Source organism: Miniopterus natalensis, chromosome 1, assembly GCF_054644295.1.
Source record: "Miniopterus natalensis isolate mMinNat1 chromosome 1, mMinNat1.hap1, whole genome shotgun sequence".
NCBI lineage: Eukaryota > Metazoa > Chordata > Mammalia > Chiroptera > Miniopteridae > Miniopterus > Miniopterus natalensis.
In genome coordinates, this window is record NC_142081.1 from 41,416,340 (window position 1) to 41,429,214 (window position 12,875).

The 12,875-nt window shown below is 53.8% G+C and overlaps 1 protein-coding gene across 1 annotated transcript; it reads right to left on the reverse strand.

The window, feature by feature from the left end:
- Positions 1 to 8,153: 8,153 nt before the first annotated feature.
- KBTBD13 (kelch repeat and BTB domain containing 13) lies at positions 8,154 to 9,530 on the reverse strand. The gene has a single exon (XM_087814450.1). The coding sequence runs from the start codon at positions 9,528 to 9,530 to the stop codon at positions 8,154 to 8,156; it is 1,377 nt and encodes a 458-aa protein (XP_087670576.1).
- Positions 9,531 to 12,875: the final 3,345 nt, after the last annotated feature.

A 12,875-nucleotide genomic window follows, 5' to 3' on the forward strand; every position in this document is an offset into this window, starting at 1 on the left:
ATGGGGACAGACAGCTCATAAGCCACAAGTTCTGGTGCAGCAAAGGTGGCCTCCAGGCAGACGTGAGACCCCACCCTGAAGGAGCTGAGAGACCAGCCTCTGGCTGACACCAGGCACCTTTAGGAGGGGCCACAACTGAGCCGGCCTTGCAGGGCGGGCAGGGACATTCCAGGCTGCAGTCACTCAGGCACGAGACAGCGCGGGACAAGAGGGGCAGTGGGGAGCTCCTCAGTGTGTGGTGAGGTGGAGTCTGGACCTTGAGGAGTTTGAACTGGACGCTGCAGCCACGGAACAACGGAATGAACCCAGGGGTGACAAATGGAAGACCATGGTGGTCACTGCTGTTTTCTCGCCACCCACCTAGGCGCTGTTTCTCCTTATTCTTAAGTGACACCCAGTGAACTTGAAGGAGTTACCTTTCCTGCCACTGTGGACCATCTTAGGGTGTTGTCAAAGTGCCCTGCCCTCCCCTGGCCAGGGGGTGGGCACATGTCACCCCCACAGGGCGGGCCCACTCAGGTGTGCGGCCCTGGAATCTCGAGCTCACTCCCTCGGGCCGCGGCCTCAGAGGGACTGTGTAGGGCTCCTGCTGCCGCAGGCCTTGCAGCTGCTGGCTCCCGTCCTCCCCAGCCAGGTGTGCTCACCGTCCGGGCCTGGAGCTACCACAGCCCTTCCCATACATCCCGCTCTCCTCAGCGTTGCTGACAGCCATAGCCCCCTGCTGGCTGCAATGAGAGACCGTGAGTAAAGGCAGCCGCCAAATGGGACAGAGAGTGTGCCCTCTGACCCCTGGAACCCAGAGGAAGGTCTAAGGTGGCAAAGCTGGGCGAGGCAAGTTGGCTGCCGGGAGGCTTGGAAGTCCTGGTTCTCACTGAGGGGTGTTGTCGCATCAGGGAATTACCATGCGGTCCAATAACTGCCAAGGGGCTGCCTCCTTCATTCCACTGTGAAGCCTGGGTGGGGTCAGGGACTGAACCTGATTTGTCTCACCAGAAAGTATTAAGGGAAGCTCTGGGTACTTGGAATGACACTATCAGTGGGGTGATCTTAGGGGACAAAGGCAGCCATCCCCCATTCCTTAGTGCCAGCCCCTCAGAGCCTGGAGGGACCACATGGCTGGGACTGCAGTGAACAAGAGATCCTAGTGGCTGCAGGAAGGGTGCTTGTGTTCATCTGCACAAGGACCCCTAGTGCCCCATGGAAGTGACAGAGGTTCATGGCTCTTGTGATGTGCTCCTTTGGGGAGCACATGGCCCCTTTGATGGCAACAGGGCTGGGCAGAGATAAGCGTGGGTCCTCATGCCTGAACAGGCCAGAAGCAGTGACCACACTCTCTGTGATGGTCCCGGAGGAGCTCGGAGAAGACGGGTGGGTGCTGCAGGCCAAGAAAGCCACCACCACTGTCTCCGTGATGGGGAGCTTTGCTATGTCCACCCCAACCCCAGGCCATGGGGGAATGTGGCCAAGGAGGTGGCTTAGTGGCAATCCAGAGCTGTTTTCAGGGTTCAAGGTAGGTCACTGCTTCTGAAGCTAAGAGAAGCATTTTGAGCTCCCCAGGGGTGCAGGGCCTTCAGTTACAGGGGCTGGAGCCCAAGGATAGTAAATACAATAACTTCTTAGTTATCTGCTGAGAGGACTCACATGCCTGCCCCTTCACCTTACCTGTCCTGTGTCCCTAAGACAGTGCAGGGTTAAGGAGTTAGATTCTGGAGACAGTGCCCACCAGGAGGGATAGTGGGGGATGTTTTTAAGGCCAAAGCCTCTCTTTAGGGCTCCCAATTAATTGCTTTCTCCAGCTGAAGCCAGAACAATTGCTACTGCCAAGATTAGCCACTGTCCTCACTTGAGGATAGAAGGTTTTCTGGTTTATTGACACTTGCTGTGGGCTGGGCACTGTCCTAAGCTCTTTCTTTGTACCCTCCCTCTCACTACGACAGCCCTCATTGATAGGTCCCACTTGAGGCTGAGAGAGGTTAATAGCTACCCAAGGTCACATGGTTAAGAGTGCTAGAGCTGGGTTAGAATCCAGAAAGTCTGAGCTAGAAGCTGGAGCATCTTAGCTCCCCTCACTGTGGGCCTGCACACAGTTCCCTCACCTGACCACACAGCAAATGTGTGCACCAGATGAGGGATGTCATCTTCAATGACAAATGCAAAGTTGGGCTCAGAGAGGTAGGGCAGCCAGCCCCAAATCACCCAGCAAGTGGGTGGCAGGGCTGGGCCTGGAGTGAGGTATCCAGGGTTCCTCCTGTGTACCCTGCAGGACCTCTGGTTAAACCCGGTAAAGGCCAGGTCTGGCCAGAGAACCAGGCCCTACCAAGAGGTAGGGCCTGCAGACCTGCCTGGTCCCCCACTTGGGAGGAGGCAGCAGAAGCTATGTCCCTGGAGCGCATGCATCTGGTTCTGTTTCCATTCCTAGCCACTCTTCAGAGAACTTCTAAAGGTCACTTTTTTCCCCTCAAATTCAAGTGGCTTGGGAGACAAGTCTCTCGCTTCCGGTCACTGAGGCACCACCCCTTCTGGTAAGACATTCTTGTAGTTCCCATCACTGTGTAACCAGGCTGAGGCACCGAAATGGACATTTTGCAGGAGTCTTTACTGTGCCCAGACCGAACCATTCAGTGGCAGATGCCCAGAGAGACCAGGGCCAGAGGGGACAGGGCATGTATCTTGGCAGGAAAGATAGCATCTCAAATTGGGTTACTGGAGGAGAGCTGAGTAAAGAAGCTATCTACAAAGGGTGGAAGGCTACATAGGGAGAGTGTAAGGTTAGTGACAATAGGGCTCTCACCTCTCCTATATCCTCGCAGGGAGGAAGGCGCAGCCACCTAGAGACTGAGAGGGCTGTACAGAAAGGGCCACCTGGCAGGAGCTGTGACTCTGGTTAGTGGAGGAAAATGATCAGTGCAAGGCAGCCCTGCAGGGGGGGATCTGGGTACAAAGTCCCCTGACCTCCCACTCCTCCTCACCCCCACCTTCTGCTAGAGTCTCCCACTTGGAGCCAGAGCCAGGAGAGCACATTGATAGAACCCCAAAGGGCAGCCTCCAGGGGTGTGGAGCATGAGAAGGGGAGGGTGAGTCTGGAGGGGAAGACAGAGCCGTGCAGCCCAGGGCAAATGAGGGGCTTGGTATTGGTATCCGTATTCCACAAACACTTGCTGGGGCTCCCCACTTCCTACAGAGTAAGGTCCAAGTTCTTAGCCTGGCACTGAAGGCTCTTTACACTCAGGCTCCAACCTCCCTCCCTACCCGGAGAGCTCCAGGTGCTTCACACAACAACGCTGCAGAGTTTGTCCGAGATGACACAGCCGGCAAGGGATGGAGCTGGAATGTGAACCCAGGTCCCCCGCCACCAAAGCCGATGCTTCCCCATTCTGCCATCACTGAGTGGTAAGTGCGTCGACAGCAAAACCAGGTGTGGCTCCTCCAACCTGTGGCTGCTTCACAGAAAGGGCCTCAACGTAGGCGTGAGGAAGAGTAAAAAGGAAGGGAGGAGACAGGAATGAGGAAGATGAGCATAACATCTGCTGGCCTAGGTTCTCATTTTACTCTCCTAGCTGTCAGAGCCCGGGTTTAACTCAAAAACCAGCTGGTTGCCTGGCAGGCAGAGCTAGCCTCTGCAGAGTGGTGCCTGCAAGATCCTCAGTCCCTTGTTTCCACCCCAACCCAAGGCTACGTCCCTCTCAGAGCACCTAAAATTCCCTGTGCTAATCACAGCATGGAGTTAGGCACATCTACAGAAGGCCCCAGTTAGAATGAAAATGTTACTGGAAAGAGAAGCATACTGGGGTAATGGCATCAGGCCACCCTTAGAGTTGTCAAAATTGTGTGTGTGTGTGTGTGTGTGTGTGTGTGTGTGTGAGAGAGAGAGAGAGAGAGAGAGAGAGAGAGAGAGAGAGGAAGGAGAGAGAGTTTTTTTTGAAGAGCCCAGGTGCCCAAATACCACCAATAGAGACCAACTCTTTTGTCTTTATCTGCTGAATGAAAGCCAAATGCTCAAAGAATGAGGAGAGAGACTTACTAGAAAAAGTAAGGATGGAAGCCTGGAATCAGAGGGGTAGGCCTGATGGGTCACTTGGGGGAACCTCCTTCATGGGTGTCCTGGAAGGTAACACAAGAGATGCAGTGTGGTGTGGCAAGAGGATTCTAGAAACCTGGGTTTCGGCTAGGGGTGGTCCACTGCACTGCTGTGTCTCCAGGCAAGTTACCTGGCCCACCTTGACTTCCCTTTCCTCCCTGTAAAAAGAGAGGGGTTGGATGAAATGCTAGCATCCTGTTCCAAGATCCTGTGGCCCCACAAAAGGCCCCCTTTACCTTTTGTTAGCAGCTGAGACACCAGAGAGGGGCTCCCTCTGTTCATGCTTCCCCACTCCAACTGGGGCAGAATTGTGATGGCCGCAGAGGACACTGCTGGGATGAGTCCTGGGAGAGTCCTCCATTGGGGTCCCATACTCTGTGCCTATGACTGGCATGCTCCAAGGTGGCCTGTCTGCCCACAGCTGTGTCTCCCACCAGCACAGTTAATTTGCTGCCATTTCTAGGAAGTGACAGCAACTTGAAGCAAAGCAATTAGGATGAAAAAGAGGCCCAGCTGCTTGGGGCCAAAGGAAAATAAACAGACCAGCCCTGTGTGTATTCCACCGCCAAGAGGAGCAATTCTTCACAAAGTGATTACCACTTCCAACTCCAGTCTCCTCCCCTCCATTGAAGGCAGAGAAGTGCCCTACCAGCTGCTGCTATTCCAAGATCCCACTCTTCCCAAAGTGTGGTGGGCCTGACAGCTCATCATGTCCTCATGAAGGCCTCTCCTAACACCTGTCCCTCATCCCTGCAGAAATGATACCCTCTACTCTGAAATCTAACAGCCTCTATGAGTTTCTCCTTCGATTGATTGATCAACTCATTCATTTTCCAGATATCCATTCAGCACCATTCATTCATTAAATATTTATTGAACCCCTATTATGTTCTAGTCACTGTTCTGGGTCCTGGCTGATACAACAATGACTAAACAGACAAAAATCTGTGTCCTCATTGAGCTCAGTTTTAGGAGGAAGAACAGACACTAAATAAGTAAAAATATAGAACGGTAGGTGATGCTAGATGCTATGGAGGAAAGTGAAGCAATAAAGGGTATACAGAATGTAGAGAAGGAAGAGCTAGGTTTTAAGTAGGGTGGTCAGGAAAGGCCTCAGAATGAAAGTGACATCTGAGCAAAGGCCTGCAGGAGGTGGGGAGTGAGCCAGAAGGCTAAATGAGGGAGGTGTTCCCAGCAGAGGGACTCAGTGAAAAGGCCTGAGGTGGGAGTGTGTCTTGTGCGTTTGAATTGCAATGAGGCTGGGGGTGAGTGGTAAGACGTCAGAGAGGAAATGGGGCAGGGGATCCTGAAAGGGCTTTGGCTTTCACTCTAGTGAGCTGAGGAGCAACCTAAGGGTCTGAGCAGAAGAGGAACAGGTCTGGCTGGCATTTCATTCTGGCTGCCACATGAGCATACTGAAGGGAGGCAAGAAGGGGTGCAGGCCCTGGGTGAAGTGTGAGGTCTGGCTTCTCCTTCTGCCTGTCAGGCAGGCTATATATGCAGAACAGGGTAATTTCCAGGGAGAGGAAAGCTTGGGGTGCAGGACATCGAGACACTAAACTCTCAAGGTCAAGGAGAGCTTGTGGACAACTGGAGAGAGCTCCAGCAAGTTGGGCAGCAGGGCTGTCAAGGAGGATCAGGAAAATGTTCCTTGCAGAGTTAGCTGTGTGTGTGTGTGTGTGTGTGTGTGTGTGTGTGTGTGTGTGTGTGTGTGTTTCATGGAGATCTCTCTGGAATGACAGATTTCTCATAATGGGCCTCTGGACTGGGACAGAGAGATTTCCTTACCTGCAAACCGGACACGATCACAATCCTTGCTAAGCATGGTGGACTGTGAGAAACAATGGAGCCTGACATTTGAGGCCAGAGAAGAAGGTGGGCTGGATTTTGAGAACTTACTCCATACTTCTTGAGAGGAAGGGAGCATCTGTGAAAGTGCAAACACACCCCAGGGCTTTAACAGGTCATTAACACCCTCATGAAGTGGGCCAAAAGGACCCAGGGCGGTGAATTTTCCTATGGAGAAGGAGGGAGAGGGCTGGGTCCAGGGAAGCAGATGAGCCCCAAGAAGTGGAGGTGTAGAGAGAAGGTAACGGAGGGGACTGTTAAGGAGACAGGCAGAAACACCCTGTTCATCTTAGAATGTCAGCCAAGCAGGGAGGCAGCAACAGCAAATAAGCATCTGGCCCTGGGTTCAACGCTGGACTCAGCTACTTCCTAGTTGTGCCTCTTCCAATCCCATAACCTTTGGGTGTTCTGGGTCGTTGTTGTTGTTTTCCTCTAGGAGGGGAGTGGGAGTGTTGCTGAGCTGCCTATCACTTAAAATCTTATAAAGTTTAAATAAGTCAACTGTGGGAAAGCTGTAAACATTGTGTAATTACTATGCACAAAAGACATCTCTGAAAGGGCTGCTCTGGATCAAGGAATGACCGAACCTCAGGAGCCAGCAGGCCCCATGTGGCCTGGTCCATGCAGCCAGCTGCAAAAGCTGACAAACACAAAATTCTGTGGATTGAGAGAGCAAATGAGCTGGTAGATCTCAAGATTGCAAGTCTCAGGGTGGTCAACACTAGACTGAGCAAAAAGATCTCACTGTACTGTTAAGTAGGCAAAAGGACTGCATGTCCTTTCAATGTCATTCTGGGGCAGAATTGAACAGCCTAAGAGTTACATAATTCTCTAGGGGAATGTACCTTTGTTTTATAGTTTACTACTGATTAGGGTTCTGACTTTGTGAACTTATATGCTGACATGTAGCTGCATGTACAAGTATGCATGTGCATGTATGTGAAGATGCAAAAGATTTTAGTCCAGTAGAGAACAATAAAATTTATGGTTTTATTGCACTGTAAGACATTAACCAGCTTCATTTCTTACCTTAGTCAACTTATTTCAGTATGTCTTTTCCAACCAAATATACAAATCTCTCTCTCAAATGCTCCTTTGATAAACTAGCTTTACCATTCCTGATTCCCTTATTAATGAGTTAAATAAATCTTGGACATGTGATACAAATTATACTTTAACAAAACCCAAAAATGAGGACTCTGCTATACTTTGGCATGGGCCAGTGTTTTGGGCCAGTCACTCAGTCTCTGAGCCTCACATATCTCATCTGCCACAGGAAGAAGGTACCCAACTCCAGGACTAAGGTAGGGCTGCAGTGGGAAGAGGGACCTGAAAGTACTTTGCACTTAATTCACAGGATGCAAAAGTCAGGATTTATTGTCATGACTCATCACATTAGGCTACTCCGGGGCTAGAGGGTCCCAGGCTTCCGAGGGCAGCGTTCTCTAAGGCTTGGGACACAGATCAGGGGAAAGGCAGCTAGGGCAACCCTGATACTAGACTCCACGTCCAGGGGCTGCCATGCTGATGCTGCATTCTCTGCTTGCGATGAGGCCAGGATTTCCCATGGGCCTCAGGTCCTGGAGGATGGAGACCATTCAGGACTACTCAGAGAAGTCTGCCCAGGGGCATGGAAAGGATGCGGGACTGGGGTGGTGTCTGACCAGGAACCAGGATGGGGGTATGTTGTGGGAGGTTTTTGGGTTTTGCATGTTGCCTTCAACCCTTTGTGGACCAAGACATGTGTAAACCTTTTGTTAATCAAGATTGAGTTTTTCTGGGCTAAATTCTAAGCTTTGCGGACCCCTGCCTGGCAATTACAAACTACATTAGGGCAAGCCCTGTGCTGGGCACACAGTAGTTGCCTAATTCTTGCCTAGTGATTGACAGTTTAATTAATATCACTTAACCCACTCCTAGCCATGCTCGATTACTGGCCCATTCAGGCAGTAGCCTAGATGATAGAAATCCCACCCCCTCTACCCCTTCCACAGACATTGTGACCCACCAGCTCTCAGAAAAACTTAAGTAATTTCAGGGCTAGGGCCCCAGCATTGTCATTGCTCCCTGAGTTTCTTGGACATGTTCACACCACCAGAAGACATGACATCCAGAAGTCTCAACCAGGGCGAGAGTTCCCTGCCACACCTAAGGCCAACCTCATAGACTCAGCCATAGCTCAGGGAAGACTCAGAAGGTCATCCCCTCCTAAAGCCCGGCCCAGGAGTCACAGTTCAGGCGTTGTCAAGGCCACAGGCCCCGGAGGGCCAGAAGGCAGCCTCAGGAGAAAGGTCTGCAAGGAGCCGGGCCGTGGGAAGCCCGCCTTTTCCCTGAGCAGCCGCCAGGTGCTGCCCTCGATGGCATAGAGCAGCGTGAACATGCGGTTGACAGTATAGACGGTGTCACCACGCACCACCGCAGTGAAGAGCGCTCCCTTGCTGTTGACAAACTGGCCAGGAAGCGCCGTCCACTGGCCAGTGGCCAGATTGAGGCAGTCGATGGCACAGTGTAGGAAGTCGTCGGATGGCCCGTTGCGCACCACGTACAGACTGTCGCGGTGGGCCACCATGAAGTGGCCGTAGCTCTGCGGGCGCTGCAGCTCGGCCACCGGCAGCCACGCGTCCGTCTGCACCGTGTATTCCACCACAGCCGTGGTGTCGGCCGGCCGCCACAGGCACACGAAGAGGCGACCGCAAGCCTGGGCGCAGGGCACGCCGGCAGCCGGCTGGGGCAGGTCGGCCACGAAGCTCCAGCAGCCTGCGGCCGGGTCGTAGCGCTCCACGGAGCTCATGGGCGTCCTCTGGAACTCGCCCCCGATGGCGTAGAGGCGGCCGTCGAAGCCGGCCAGCGCCGTGTCGTAGCGCGGCTGGTGCGGGCTGGGGAACTCGCACCACGTGCCGACGTCCGGGTCGTAGCAGAAGCCCAGTTCCACCACCTCCTTACTGGCCCCCCGCACGCCCCCCACGATGTAGAGCTTGTTGCCCAGCGTGGCCACGCCAGCCAGCAGCGTGCTGGCCTCCAGGGGCAGCGCGGCCAGCGTGCGCCACGCGTTCTCCTCCTCGTCCAGGTAACACACGGTGCGCGACGCGTCCTCCAGGAAGCCGGGTGCGGGCGTGTGCGTGCTCACGGCCACGTAGCTGCTGGGCCGCACGGCCGCCACGTAGGCGCGGGCCTCGGGCAGCGCCAGCTCGGCCGCCAGCTCGCGCGCGCCGTCGCGGATGAAGAGCGCGGCGCTGTGGAACACGTCCCGCAGGCCGAAGGCGGCGGCCGCGTCGCACAGCAACGCGCAGTTGTCGGACGTGAGGCTGTGCTCCAGGAAGCGCGCCAGCGCCGGCGCCTGCAGGAAGGCGGCGCACTCCACGGCCTGCAGCAGGTCGTCGGCCGCCTCCAGCGCCGGCCGCTCGCCGCGCAGCACCTGCAGCGTGGTGCGGAAGCCGCCGGCGCTCAGCGCCCCCAGGCGCACCTCGGCCGCGCGCGCCTCCCTCATGCCCGAGCGGAAGAGGCCGCGGAAGAAGCCGCAGTGCTCCACCAGCAGGGCCCGGTCGGCCTGGAAGAGCTGGCCGCCCACCCACACCTGCACCGGCACCTCCGGACCTGGAAGCATGGCGAGCCAGAGCGCGGAGGCTGCTGTCGGGGGCCTGGATTCAGCGGCCACCGACTCTGGGGCTCCCCCGTAGCGGAAAAAAAAACTTCCCTGGGATATAAATATGTCCCTGGCTAAAGATAGTATGGCTCATGTGATGTGGTGGCTAGCAGGTTGTATGGCCCGGGGCCCAGAGGGCATCCAGAGACCTGCACGGTCACTCAGTCCCTCATGGGAAATGGTAACAGTGACCATGTACTGAGCACCTACCTACTGCATGCTGGTCACTGTGAGGGACGCTTCTGAAGATGCCCCATGTAACCTGCACTAAACCGGCTGTATGCCTCTGTGCAAGTGCCCTAACTGACCCTGTGTCCTCAAAATGGGGCCAATAATAACACCTCTTTCCTGATACAGGTGGCCCCTGCTTTTTGAAAGTTCACTTTATGCCACTTTGCTTTCTTGAAAGACCCACATTACTGTCTGTTTTCATGAACTAAAAGAAAGTCCGAAAAGCGAAAAGAGCGTTGAGTTTTGCAACCAGTCCTTGTAGAGGCAGCTTGCACGCTGAGCAGCAGCGAGAGTGGCCCCTCCAAGCTCCTTCCCTGGGGAATTACACTCAACATCTCAACATTAAGCCGCCACAACTCTGAACTGTGTCTGTGAGCATCTGTGCTTTATCCGTTTATTTTCTGCATCCATTAGCAAAATGCGTCCTAAGGTAATTGCTTCTTCGCTTTAGGCCATTTCGATTTACTTTCAGATAATGGGGGAAACCTGTATTGGGACAGTATCTGTAAAGTGTTCAGAATGAGGCTCAGAGAATATTCGTGACTTGTTCAGGGTCATTGAACTGGGAAGAAGCAAGGACAGGATTAATACCTAGCCCACCCCACTGGCTGGTGGCGGCAGGGAGTACTTGGGCACTGGAGGGAGGAGGCAGAGATGGAACAGACAGAGTGAGCCAGGCTGGGGTCTGGAGCAGAGCTCTTGTTTGGCCTGGGCCCTGACTCTGGGTTAATCCAATCTCATTTTGAGCCTGGATTTTCTTCTCCATAAAAACGGGAGGCTGGCAGGTGTCCAATAAGCCCCTGAATGTGAAAGTACTTTCTGACTTGGGATGGAAATGGGAAGCTGATGTCTATTCCCTACTTGCCAGCACTCCTCCACTTCTGTGTCTCTAAACCTTAGGAAAAGGAAAGTGGGGCTGCTGATCTTATATCTGTGGCTGAGAAGGAGAAGGGCTTCTTGAAATAATAATAGTTAACTTAAATTGCACTATGTGTCAGACACTTTTGAAAGCACTTTAATTCCTATAATTATTGCAACAATCCTATGAGTAAATGCTATTATTTTCCCTCATTTAATAGGTGTTATCCACTTATTGCTTATAGCAACACTATGAGTTAAATATTTTTAATAACCCCATTTTATAGATTAGGAGACTAAGGCACTAAGAGGTTTAGTCACATGCTCAAGGTCATATGGCTGGAAAGTGGCAGAGCTAGGACTGGAGTGCAGCCAGTCTGACTCTAGAGCATGTGCCCCTAACCACTGTGCCTGCTGTCTCTCTCTGCTACAAATGCTGGGCCAAGAGGTCACAAGCAGAAGGAACTTCAGGCTCATGTGGTTCAACCCCTTCATTTATAGTGGAGGATCAGAAAGAGAATTGCCCAGAGTTATTTAGCTTGGGGCAGACAGTTCCAGGCCTTCTGCTGCCCAACCCTAGGGTACTTTTCCCACTGCACTGAACTTTCATGGGTGACCAGCTAAGACTCTGAGTCTCAGAATGTCAGGTGGAAGGGTGATTATCTTCTCCTGTCACCTCATTCTACAGGTGGGGAAACTGAGGCCCAGACCTGTGTAAGAGGGTATCTGCCATTCTGGAGATGTTCAACTGCAGGACTTCTTCAGGAGGATGGACAGGCTCACAGTGACAGAGTCGGAGCTGGGAGGAGGCAGGGGGACTTCCCTTCCCCCAAGACACAAACATGCACAGACCCTCACGTATGAATCTGTAGACCCAACACAAATGTGCCTCCCTTGCTGGGGGACTCCCACCCAGTTCACTACATCAAAGCAGGTCTGGGATGTGAGGACCACTTTGGAAAGCCTGGGAAGCCAAAGGCCTGAAGGAGGCAGCCAGAAATATCCCAGATGCTCTGCCCTAGGGACCAGACAGGAAGAGGAGGAGGAGATGGAGGGAGTGGGCAAGAGTCCCCATGAATATATCCCAGGCCCTCTGCCAGCTTCTTTCCTTCCCTGAGGCCAGACATTGGCTGACAGGGGACGGTTGTGACAATCTCCCTCTTGGAGGAAAATAGGCTCTGCAGTGCCTAGTCTTAACTGTCCTTGCTAGTGGGCTCAGGGGTAGGAAGAGGGTATCTGACTATTCCCATTTCACAGACGAGGAAAGGGGGGCCCAGAGATAGGAGGGGCTTTTCCTTGATTATGAAGATATGAGACTGGATTGAATCCTGTTCACTGATCCCAGGTCCCAGCCCAGCCACCTCTCCTCACCAGCACTAGCCTTGTCTCAGAGGAGAGAAACTGCTGTCTCTAGGCATAAGCTAAGAGGTGGGGTTCGGAAGGGGCTGGCCCCTAGGGGGCCACAGTTTCCTCCCAAATGGCCTGTTTCAGGTACTTAGTAACTGGCAGACACAACCAGATGGAGCCACTACCAGGACCTCTCCTGAGAGGGGGGGGGGCAGCAAATCCCTCCTGGCTGACTGGCTAAAGCTCGCTCCCATTCTCGGTTTTTCCCCAAGTCCAGCCCTGGCTTCAGTGGGTTGGGACACTGGTGCACACACCCAGCTCCCACCCTCGGGAGCCAGGCGGTGGAGAGGGGGTCACCCAAGGTGGGGGTCATGGTTCTGAGGCTGGGCTGAAGATCAGGCCTTTGGCTCTGCCCCAAGGCCCCAGTGGGGTGTTGTCTGCAGCTGGTGAGTTTCCTCCTCCCAGACAGTGAGTGTCCCTCTGGGACTTGGAGAGGACAAGGAACTATCCTGACTGTGGGCAGCCCACGGGGTTCCCAGGCCCTGCCCGACCTCACACCAACCTCCTTCTCCACTTTGCACCCCCCACGCTGTGCAAGGTTAGAGGTGGGGGCAAGGAGAGGAGCTATGTGTCAGATTTTCTGAGCCTTTCTAGAGCAGATGCCCAGCCTTTTTTGTCTATCCCCAATGATGGGCTCATAGTAAGGGGCCCTAACCTAAGTAAGACTCCCCAGTCTGATGGAGGAGACATAACCCCATCCCAGAAGAGCCTCCAGTCTTATGAAGGAGACATAGCCCTTGCCCTGGGAGACTGCCCCCAGCCACAGCAGTCTGATAGGGGACCCCTGGCCTTTGCTGCCCCTGGTGGTAT

What these genes read in the sequence shown, in the direction of transcription:
- KBTBD13 (XM_087814450.1), bottom strand. Translation starts at nt 9,530, where the DNA reads ATGCTTCCAGGTCCGGAGGTGCCGGTGCAGGTGTGGGTGGGCGGCCAG.